This window comes from Salvia splendens, chromosome 9 (genome assembly GCF_004379255.2).
Source record: "Salvia splendens isolate huo1 chromosome 9, SspV2, whole genome shotgun sequence".
Lineage (NCBI taxonomy): Eukaryota > Viridiplantae > Streptophyta > Magnoliopsida > Lamiales > Lamiaceae > Salvia > Salvia splendens.
The window spans coordinates 7,698,384-7,710,441 of NC_056040.1; the positions used below are offsets into that span (position 1 = coordinate 7,698,384).

Below are 12,058 nucleotides of genomic sequence, written 5' to 3' on the forward strand. Positions count from 1 at the left end.
TAAAATTTTCGGATATACTACAAAAATTAAATTATAGGTATGAGTATCGATTTCCATGTATTTTCAAGTATTGGGTTATCGTACCGGCCGGGAAATATTCAATCACCCAATTTCAAAAAGTAAAGTAAAATTAAATTTAAATCACAAATTAACAAATCATACTAGAAAGTCAAATTAAATTAATTTGCGAAATATTCAATCACCTAATTTCAAAAAGTAAAGTAAAATTAAATTTAAATAACAAATTTAACAAATCATATTGGAAATTAAAATTAGTTTAGTTAGGAGTTAGGGCAGGCTCCCGCTTCTATTCTAATTCTGGGCAATCGCTGCTCTCTGCACTCTCTCTCTCGTCTTCTCCACTATCTGACTCTCTCTCAGTCCCTCCGACTCCGGCGTCCGCCGCCTCTCCATCCCACTCTCAGTCTCGCTGAATCTCCACAAGGTCGCCCGCTGCCTCTCCACGACGTCGACGTTCGGTCCCTCCTGGCCTCCTAGACCGCCGTCTGCCACTTTGCTTATTATAAGGTTCAGCCATCTTTGTTCAATTTACTATATTTTACTTTGGAGTGTGGATGAATATTTCGAATGGAATCGATTAATATCAACATTGATTGAGGCTTGTTTGCTGTTTGTATAAGCATGCCGCGCTCCATATCATGAGCGTATTTTGTAATCAGCATTAATTATTTGAGTTTGAATAGATTAAGCACGACCATCAATATCTTGCTGTAAATTTACTTAGTAGTAGTATTAAATTGGCAAAATCATCCAGTTTGAAACTTTTTTTGAAATTCGGGTACCTGGTAACCTGGGTTTAGGCATTATGATAAACAAACACAGTAAACTGTAAGCCTCATTTCTCACTACTCTGTTATCAAATTCCAGAATAATGGAGACGAAAGAGCAAAAATTCTCAGAATTTGCCATCAAAATCAGCCATAAAGCTAAGCTCAAAGAGATCCTCCGGAACTTAAACTCCATTGAATCACAGCTCTTTTCCGACGCCGCGAAAGAATTCACTAAAGTGCTCAAATCGGACTCAGGCCCTGAATTTCTTCAGTCATATGTTCAAACATCTTCCAAGCTCGTGGAAATCTCACAGGCGTGGGAATCTCGCCATGGAAAGCCCGGTTTTTTGCATATTTTGAATTTAGTTTCTGCAATTTTGAAGCTTTGGAAGGATAACGTGGGAGGTGGTGGTGGTGATGCTGGACGGTGGTTGGATAAGTTTGCGCGGTCGTTGATTGAGGAGAAGATGGGGGATTTGTATAAAGAATTGAATAGCAAAGAGGCCAAGAGGCAAAATGCTGTGCTTTATTTGCTGGCGTCGATTGTCTTGCGTAATTCTCACTTGGCATGGGAAGTAGCAAAGGTTTTCGACTTCAAGCTTGCTATTTTCCCCAAGCTGGCGGAAGTTAGGTTGAGAGAGAAGAAGCTTGATGAAGGGAGGAGGAAGATCCACTCCACAAGAAAAGCGTTTGTCCGTTTTGCTATGTCGTTTTTAGAGGTGGGCCATCCGAGGTTGTTGAGGGGTATTTTGCAGCAAAAAGAGATGTATTCAGGGGTGTTGAGAGGGCTAGGGAATGATGATGAGGAGACTTTAGTCTATGTTTTGTCAGTTTTACGTGATAGAGTGCTTGTTCCGGAGTCTATTGTACCTCCAGGCCTTAGGAGTGTTCTTTTTGGGAACGTTACGTTAGAGCAGTTGATTAGTGTTTCGGGGAGGGGCGAGTTTGTGCATGCAGCAGAGTTGGCACACAATGTGTTGATGATGGTGTGCATTGATCCTGAGAATGGCTTGATGCCCGATTTGAACAGGCATCCGAATCCTCTACGTGGGAATTCTAGGCGTCTTTTGAGTCTAATGAAGAAATTAAAGGCAACAGAAGTTGTGTACCATAAGGAACTGCTTTTGGCCATTGTGAGAGGGCGACCTTTGTTTGGTTCTTTATACTTGGATGAGTTCCCTTATAGCATTGAAGATGTTGCATCAGATAACTGGTATGAGTTCTTAATCTATGTTATCCTTTTTTAATAAATTACTTAAGTGGTTATGCTGATATGCGCATTTTGCACAATTAAAAAGACACACGCATATCTATGTTGAATGTATTTATGTATGTCTGTATTATGCTCTACATGGAATGACTGAGTTACTTGCAGGTTTCCTTCTATTTCAGTGGCTGCTGATGTGGTTTCCTCAGTCAGTGTTGGGCATGGCTTTGCTGATAAACATGCACCTGACAGTGAAGACGTGCAAAACATTATAAAATGCATCAGACCACACCCTTTTAGTAGATCAATTATTACAAAGGGGCTACTTCATGCCGATTCCCTAGTGAAACATGGAACATTGAAGCTTGTGATTGAGGTCTTACATTTGTTTGATTATTTGGTGAAAACTTTAGATACTTTTTATACAGACCATCAAATGTGTGGCTGGGGAGCTTTGAAGGAAGAGATTCAAAATGATGTCAGAATGTTGCTTCCTGATCCTCAAGTTTTGTTGTCTTTGCTTTCTCCCTTAAGTAGCCATGTCAAGAGTCTCGAATCTGCTTTAAAAAGGAAGGCTGAAGCAGAAATTGTGCCAGAACATTGTGGTAACTCTAGTAAGAGGTTGAAAAGTTCACATGCAAGTGAAGACTTGGATTTGGTTATAAGTGGAGTTAACTCTTCTGGAGTGAATTTGTTTGAGGAAGGGGAAGATGTAGATTCAGATGGTGAGCAACCACTAGAAAATGGAGCTGATATTGATCGATGTGTTAGAGATATTTGGGGTTTAAGTCAGTGTTCCGCATCACAGACTAATATAAAAGATGTAGATACGTTCTTTTACTCCAAGATACTCGATTCTCTCAAGATCTATTACGTAAGTTCTGGTATTTAAATTACAATGGCGAACCATAACTGTTATCATATTGAGGATAGGAATCATATTACTAGGCATCCTTTCATTTCGCGCATAAAATCCCTAATGCTTGCTTTTTTTGTCTATTTTTTTTGGCAATGTCTATAACTCATTAGCATTTAATCTGTCTTGCAGAGAACCATGCCTATGGCCATGGAGAGATCAGTTGATTTTTTAAAATTAATACCGAATAATCCACTGGCATTACCAACAACCCTGCAGCAGTCTTTATTGCAACTGCTCAATGAACATGTTAGTCAGATTTCTAAAGATGTGACCCCTATCACAAGCCCACCGCAAATGTACAGGCATCTGCATCCATTTCTCATCTTATTGGTGGGATCACCACTCAAACAGATAAAGGAACAAGCTTATGCCTTAGCAGAGACAGCCATCTTAAGCACCGGCGCATTTGACAAGAATGTAAAGGAAATTTGTGCCTGGTTCTTTTTCATACCCGGCTATACAGATAATTTCCTTGGAGAACTTGAAGTTCAGGTCCTACGAGAGTTGTCATCAGTTATTGTTTCTTTCCTATGTGATGCTGTTTCCACAACCGGAAACAACTTATACAAGTATATGGAATCATTGAAGCATTACATCTATGATGCAGAAGGTGGCAAAGGTAGCCGGTAGCACTTCCCTTATTCCATTCTTTTACATCCTTTTTGTAAGAATGTTTTGTTGAATTTCTGCTTTTTACATGGTGTTGGCAGATCTGTCTCCTGAAGTAAGCCCTTTTATTATATGTGTACTGGAGAAGTGTTTGCGCTTGCTCAGCTCTGAATCAGGATCCTTCACGTTACCTCAGAAGTCGTTGATATCATTGTATGTTTCCAACACAATCAAGTATCTATTAGACACACAGGTATAGTGCCATGGTTGTTTAATCTTCATGCCATATGTGCGCGTGCATTTGTTTGTACATGCATTTCCTGTCATCTTTCTCACTCCATTGATCTTTGGATGAAATGAAAATAACTTTTTCCAGGTGAAAGCTGAAGCATTGTCGGGTTTAGTTAATCGCATATTATCTGAGAAGCTTGAGAACAACAACGTTGATGTCCTCGAATTCGCTGAATGTCCATGTGAATGGAGACCACTGAAGACTCTGTTACGTTTTGCACGAGATATATTACATCAACAGTGTTATGGCATAAATTCTAATGTGAAGGATATTGAGCGACCTGATAGTTCTTTTGTCAAAACTCTTGCAGACATTGAAGATGTTTTAAAAACTGAGTATCATATTGGGCTTGTTGGATTGAGTGTAGGGTTTTCTTTCTCGTTGATGTGCACAAGACGAGATGAGCTATTGCACAATTTTCCTACAGTCTTATCTATATCAATTAACCTGTCTGGGGTACCCTTCTCAGTTTTGTCATCCATTTTGTTCCTTGAATCAAGTTATCTTGATGATGTCATAGAGCTATGGCCTGAACTGTTCGCTGCTGCTCTGAATAATGTTGAGAACTGTGAAGAAAAGGAGGAGAGATTGTATAATGCTGATCATGATTCAGTAGGAGCTGCCTCTTTTGCATTATCCCGTTACTTAAAGATTGTCCCGTTCTATGCATTCTTTTCATCCATCGCACAAAGTTGCAGCCTGCATCTAGTCGAGCGGCCAAGACTTCAAAAGTTGTTGTTGGATAAGGTTACTGGGATTGCACCTGATCATTTATTTTCTTCATTGTGCAATGTACTCTTCTGGATTAATCACACAAGGTCATGCGATGGACTCAGATCTCTGGAGGAGCTTGAGATCCTTTCTGAAACATGCTTCATGCTTGCAGAGCACTTGTTGAGACAATTGTTGATTGAGAATGTGGACACTGCTATATCAGCTTATGATAAAGAGCCTTTACAACTACATCGTGTGGTTGATGTGGCAGAAATCATCTATACCAATACTGCTTTAACTGCATCACTGAATTGTTCTTTGTCTGGTGATAATGTACTTTCGGATTCAGTCTTCGGAGAAACTATGGAAAAACTGCTTGAGTTAGCCAGAGAAGGAATTTGTAGAATGGATGTCAATGCCCTGAACTTGTTAAGAACAGCTTCTGAACTCTTGTTTGTTGTGCATGGTGGTAATATATCTGCACGAGTTATAAATGGCAGAAGGCGCATATCCCCAGCATTTAATTTGCTGAAAGAAAAGCTATTTCTGATATTCAAGACTAGGTTTGATGCTTCCGTCAAGTCCATGGACTTTAAACCCTTGCTTCCAACATTCTATGCTTTACACTCTTTCATTAGCTTCATATCTCCCTCTGAGCTGCTTGAATTGGTGAATTGGTCATTCTCTCAGATTGATATTAATGATGCAACCTTTCATATGCCATCAAAAAGAACTGCTCTTTTTATTGGTTTGCACCTCGCCAGTTGCACTTTTGATTTCCTCGCAGAACACATGAGGCAGCCATACTTGGAAAACAAGCCATATAGTTTTTCTGGTGGAACTGAGACACATTTTGATGTTCTTTTGTTCGAGAGGATCTTTTTCCAATTACTGCAGGTTGGCAGCCATTTGAAACTGGATATTGCTGATGGTTGTCTGCTCAAAGCTTTCACTGTTGTGAAAATGCATAAAGGTATTCATCATTCACATCTTCCTTCTGTTATGGTTTTACAAAGAGTTGTTGCAACCATTCCCATAAATATATTCTCATATTGCTTGCAAAAGATTAACAGAACAAGAGCTGACCTGGTGTATAATATTGTTGCAACGAGTCCCTTGCATATGTCTGTGTTTGGATCTATGTTATTTAGAATACTGGATAAGTCTTTGCCTCCTGCCAGTGTAATGCAAGGAACTAGTAAACACTGTTTCTCTGATGAAGAATTACTGATGGTTCTGCCAACTGTCTTGTTGTACTTAAATTTGGTTATTCCTAAATTTGGGGGACAGCTTTGCAAGGCCTTTGAAGCTATATGTTTGGCATATGGGCCTGTACTCTTGAGTGGTTTTTCTAAGTGGAAGAGCTTTGTCTCGGATAGAATTTTTGAGATTGGATTTGATGACATGATTGCGTCCAAAGAAGAATATTCAGATCTTTTCTCATATAGTCTTCTTGGTAAAACAATCCTGATGGTACGAGATCACCGTATATTAGGTGAGAATTTTATCGCGGTTGATAGAAGATTGGATCTATATAATTCCATCTGTCCATCTACCACTGACCATATAGTTGACGACTTCTGTGGCAAGACTGGAGGTCGTTCGCTTTTGAAGCCTTTAGATTTTGTGAACAGAGTTTTTGCAAAGATAAACTTGTGCAGGGTGCTGTTGTTTACAGAGCTTACTCAGGTGGATAATGGAGAGAAAAAGGTGGATTCTCCAAAAGTTACTTTTAACATGGCAACATCAAGAATCCATTTTCTAAAGATATTGATTAATTCCTGGATAATGATTGTCAAGAAATTCCAAGATAACATTGACTACATTGGAAATGTTGATGGCGATAAACTATCAGTGTTTAGATTTTTGGAAGTCTTTGTAATGAATAACATACTGGAATTGACAACAGATATGCATGACTCTTTGATTGAGCTGGACTCTCACCCCTTCATAGAGCAACTTGTTAAATCATTTCTTCTGTACAGATTTGGAGATCCTGTAACACTGAAGATGCTTAGAACTATTCTCGCCAATATATCTCATTGGAAATTTTCATGCGATTCATCCATACAGCTATTGCTTGCTCACTCCCAGTTTGCAAGTTCCATTCATGTGGCCTGTCAGTCATTTGTTTCTTCTAAGTTTGGACTTGTATTTACTCCCATGCAGAGCATTTTAAAATTGTTTCTTGTTGGTCGTGGTGGACCAGATACTTTGGATTGCAAAAGCAATGAATTGAAAGATAGGGAGACTCTTCATTTGCTTGAACTTGTTAAGCTTGTCACAGTACTTCTACATATATATGCTCAGCAAAGAGAAGTAAATTTTGGTGAAGACATTGGTATAAATGGTCAAGAGTTGATTCATCTTCTTCTAATGGCATATGGGGCAACGTGTTCCGAGGTTGATTTGGAAATATATAATTTATTATTGGATATAGAGTCCAATGATGAATCATGTGCTGGAACTGTTGCTCGAACAGATTATCTATGGGGTATTGCATCTTTAAAGGCGAGAAAAGATTTGGAACATGACAGAGTTACGCAGTCTGTTGACCAAAACAACATGGAAGTCTATGAACGTAGAAAAGATAAGTTCAGAGAGAATATTCCGATTGACCCAAAGATATGTGCTCAAACTGTGCTCTTTTTTCCTTACAACAGAGTTGTTTATGGAGGAAATTCACCGAAGCTTCACAAAGCTAGTTCAGTACTTGTGCATGAGGTACTTGCATTTAAATGCAAATTCACATTCAGGCATCTTTATATGCTGGAAAAATTAATGTTTATCATACCCTTTTGCTCACTGGTCTTTTTTTGTACAGGGCCCTTCTACTACTGTCCAGATATATGATCCTGTCTTCATCCTCCGATTCTCAATTCACTGTCTTGTGATGGGCTATATTGAACCTATTGAATTTGCTAGTTTAGGCTTGCTTGCTGTCACCTTTGCCAGTATATCTTCACCTGATGATGATATGAGGAAATTGGGATATGAATCACTAGTAAAGTTCAAGAGTGCGCTAGAGGTACTTAATTCTTTTTAGTGTTATTTATGAACAATTATTGTACTTCATATGCTGTAACTCTAGTTCTATTGCTGCTATAAAAAGTGTATTGCATTTATTTCTAGCTTTTACACATTTGACAATTGGACCGGTTATGTACAGAAATGTCAAAAGAAGAAGGAAGTGGTACGGCTTCGTCTTCTACTTACATATTTGCAAAACGGAATAGAAGAGCCATGGCAAAGGATTCCATCTGCCATTGCTGTGTTTGCTGCAGAGGCTTCTGTGATACTGTTGGACCCGTCCAATAATAATTATTCTACCATAAGCAAGCATCTCAGTAATTCCCCTAGCATGAACATGAAGGTATGACACCCATGGTCCAGTTAATGGCTATCCTGTGTTTTACTTTTGGATATCTAGGCTTCAACATTAACTTAATATTATGTTAAAAATGCCAGGTTATACCGTTATTCAAGAATTTTTTCTGGAGTACCTCAATTACTTTTAAAGCAGATAGAGTATGGATGCTTCGATTGCTATGTTCGGGGCTGAATACAGAAGATGATGCTCAAACATACATCCGAAACTCCATTTTTGAGACCCTCATTAGTTTTTATACTTCTCCTCTTTCAGATAATGAGTCGAAGGAACTTATAATTCAGGTTTGATTGGTTGCAGTATCTTAATTGTGTGGTGTCAGTTGACTTAGTGTGGAATTTATTTCTTTATATATTATGTTGTCTAAATATTTTGTTAATTTCCTTGACTGGTGTCTAGTGCAGGTAGTAAAGAAGGGCGTACTGTTACATAAAGCAGTCTGGTTTTTAGTTGAACACTGTGGTGTCATTTCATGGCTGTCATCTATTCTTCCTTTTCTCTATGGGAGTGGATTTGAAGACCAGAGAAAATTTGTCCTGGCACAACTGCCTATAATATTGCAGGTTGCAAGTTGTATTACATTTCCAAGAAACATTGTCGAGTGGCTACAGAAACATGCTATGGAGCCGCTTTCAGAACTTGCATTGCATTTGTACAAAATCCTAGTTAGCAGTGTTGAACTTATTAAGGATCAGGGCAGCATTTGTGTCTCAATTTTGCAAATATTGGCATTAGTGCTGAAGATATCACAGAAGAGGAAGATATATCAACCGCATTTTACATTGTCAGACGAGGGTTTATTCCAACTATACAAGGCTGTTGAAGCATGCTCGAAATCCATTTACAATCCTATCATGGGTTTGGGTCTCAAAGTTGTTCTTATGAGTACTCCTCCAGTCACTATTCTGCAAAGGGTACATCCCCTCTGTTATCTGTGTTTGTCAAATTTCATATAGTTAGGTTCTAAACCTCCTGTTTCACACTCATATGCATCGTCTATCAGGATCAGGAGAAGCTTTTGAAGTTCTTGAGATGGGCAGTTACCACCGCTCTCCAGTCGAAGTCGGAAGAATTGGATACTGCCGAAGATTCTGATCATCATTTGATTGCAGGATCGGAGAAGAGACAACCTGAAGAATCCCTTGACTCAAAACTTTTGCGGTGGCTAACTGCCTCAGCGATCCTTGGAAAAGTTACTTCGAATTCGAGAAAACTCAACGATGGCAGTGTCTTGGAAAAATCTAGCCTCCACGCTCTGCAGTCTTGGTTAGAATGCCCTGAGAAAGAAACTAAAGAAACTGTGGAATATGGTTGTGGAGAAATATTAGCTGCCGCAATAATTCAGCTGTTAAAGCAGCTGAACTTCAGCCACCAACTACTCCCGTCATCTGTTTCTGCACTGTGTCTCCTACTTCTTTCCGACACCTCAACAGGTTTTATTCCATTTCATGCTTTCATCAAATATGACTCTTGTCGTAAATTTCATATTCAATGAGGGATGACTCTCCTTGTAACTGTCTACAATTTCCTATGTAGGTTTGAAGAGTTTGAATGGGGTTCGAAGTTGTTTGCCATCACTTTGTTCAAAGATACAGTGGCCCGTCGAAGCAATTCCTGCTTGGAGATGGTATAAGATACTCGTCCTGTGGAGATTGTATATCCATCCTCTCTACCTAGTTAAGCTGTTTTGCTGATCATTACTCTTGAACAGGTCATATTACCATCCATGGAGAGACCTAACCACCAAACTCAGTGACGTTGAGAAACTGGACGAAATCCATGCCTGTGAGAGGCTGCTGGCGGTGGCTTCCAACGTTCTCACGGAGAAATCGGGATGTAGCCATTTTTTCGATCTTAAAGATGTGGACAAGTTGCGAGTACATGAATGGGAGAGAACTCCTATCCATTCTGAATAAATGTAGGTATGCTTCACAGTGAACATATTCAGCAAATTAAGAGTTTACTCTTCATCAAATATTCCCCATAATACTTTTTTTTTGCGTTTCCATCTAATGCATCAATTGCTGATACACCTATTTACTTTTTTGAAGTTGATATAAGCTTAAAAATATTGTATCATCTTCTTTTAAGGTTATGATCATAGTACTATTTTGAAAACTTTTCATGCAAGAAAAATAATACAGTAAACTAATGAAGGGATTTTAATTGTATCTTTGAAACTTAATGCAAAGATAATTATCTATCCGTGGAAATAGGGATGATTATCATATCATAAACACGGAGTATCGAAATCTAGGATCTCAATTTAAGTAATTATTCTAAGAATAACTGGGAGTATGCATTATGCATTTATAATTTTATAACATACGATAGATACAATTTTACATACTTCTACTATATCAATTCATTTTAAATTTATCCCATTTCAATTGTGCTCATGTATGTATGTATGACTATAAATAACAAAGTTTATTCAAATTTTGATTAAAATTTAGTTTTTTCTTAATTATTTCATCCCTGTACAAAATTAAATTAAAGTTTTTTCAATTGTTCCAATTTTTAATTTACCCTTTCTAAAAGAGACACCATTTAATTACAGTAATTAACACCTAATTATCTTGACTAATATCTTACTCGCTATAATTAACAGCAATAAATGTGGGAGCGCATTACGGAGTAATTAAATTCCTTATTTATCCATAACCGCTAGGGGAAAAGGCTAATTATAACAAAAAATTGAAAATTATAGGATTTCAAGCATCAATAGAATTTATTAGCTTATAAATAGGGCTCTCCCTTGTTTAAACTAATACATTCCTACAAACATATTACTACTATCTTTTACTAATTACCTCAATATAAATGGGAATAGCTAAGCTCTTGCCATTTCTCTTGTTAGCAGTAATGCTCTATGCAACTCTAGTCTCAGCTGGTATGGATTTATAACCCTCTCAAAATTATTTTGTAATTATTATTTTGTGGTGATATTTTGAATTATAATATTTATAGGTTCATTGGAAGGAAGTAAAGTAAAGATTTGCCAATTAACCCCAAGGTTGGATTGTGTGGTGGACACTAAAAAAAAATGCCTGGATGAATGCACCGGACTATTACGAAGGCGTAAAGTACAACTCCTTGATGCACGTTGTATATCTACCGGACTAAGTGGCAAAGCAAAATTTACTTATTGTTCATGTTACTACACATGTGGTTAATATTTATGTTTTCCTCACCAATAGTATTAGCATAGTAAACTTGTCAATTTACTGATAAGTTCATTATGATTTTAAATACTTAATTAATAATACTTGTCATTTCAATACGTTTATTTGATATCATATATCGATACGGTAATTAGAATCTAACATGTTAATAACATTCACAATCCGAACACGAACCTAACCTGCTACTTTCAAATCTGAAGACAACTCACATGGACTAGTTAATGAAACAATATAATATCAGTCACGATAAGAACACAATCATGACCTGAACACGAATTACATGATTAAAACCTATTATTTAACCTTATTTATGCAATAAAATTTTAATTTACACAATTAAATGTTGATATTACAAAAATATAGGGAAATATGGGTACTGTAGTGGTCAACAATCAAAAGATAAAAATGGTTGGACATCACCATTATTCAATATTAAAATGTACAGAATTTAGTGTATCTAATTTATTTCATATATTTAATTTTATGTGAGTTTGTTTAATAGTAGTAGTTTATGTCATGCTATTGATATTAAATCGTAGTATGGTTTTATTATATTCAAAGTAAAATAATAATAACAATAATATTTAGAAAGTAAATATATTTGTATGATAAGGAAGCTTAATAAATGCATGATCAAACAATATTAATGATAAAAAATCGTTTATATATAATGAATTAAAAATAAAAATATTTTGAAACACTAAAATCTTAATACACACCGACCAATAAATTACACTCCCTTCATCTCAATGTAATTGAGTTGTATTATTTTCTAGTTATGCTAAACCATTTGACTACAACAAGCTGGGTACAATTGAAATTTGAAATCGTGAATTACATACAATTATAATACTAATAAATAACTATATTTATAATATCATTTTGTTATTATGTTACATAACTTATTAAAAATATCTTAATATAATTATTTAAATGATGCATTGTAATAATAT

General features: G+C 36.8%; 1 protein-coding gene across 4 annotated transcripts; it reads left to right on the forward strand.

The window, feature by feature from the left end:
• The first annotated feature begins 287 nt into the window (after positions 1–287).
• LOC121748762 lies at positions 288–11,104 on the forward strand. 4 transcript variants are annotated; one of them, XM_042143264.1, is made up of 14 exons: positions 288–528; positions 889–2,004; positions 2,167–2,872; positions 3,047–3,539; positions 3,628–3,779; positions 3,903–7,256; positions 7,357–7,560; positions 7,702–7,905; positions 8,001–8,204; positions 8,325–8,834; positions 8,924–9,353; positions 9,457–9,547; positions 9,632–9,838; positions 10,891–11,104. In XM_042143264.1, the coding sequence occupies exons 2-13, from the start codon at positions 893–895 to the stop codon at positions 9,834–9,836; spliced, it is 7,665 nt and encodes a 2,554-aa protein (XP_041999198.1). In that variant the 5' UTR covers positions 288–528; positions 889–892; the 3' UTR covers positions 9,837–9,838; positions 10,891–11,104. The 4 variants fall into 4 exon arrangements, with proteins under 4 accessions (XP_041999198.1, XP_041999197.1, XP_041999199.1 ...); XM_042143263.1 differs by lacking the exon at positions 10,891–11,104 and having other exon boundaries at positions 9,632–9,928; XM_042143265.1 differs by lacking the exon at positions 10,891–11,104 and having other exon boundaries at positions 3,047–3,536; positions 9,632–9,928.
• Positions 11,105–12,058: the final 954 nt, after the last annotated feature.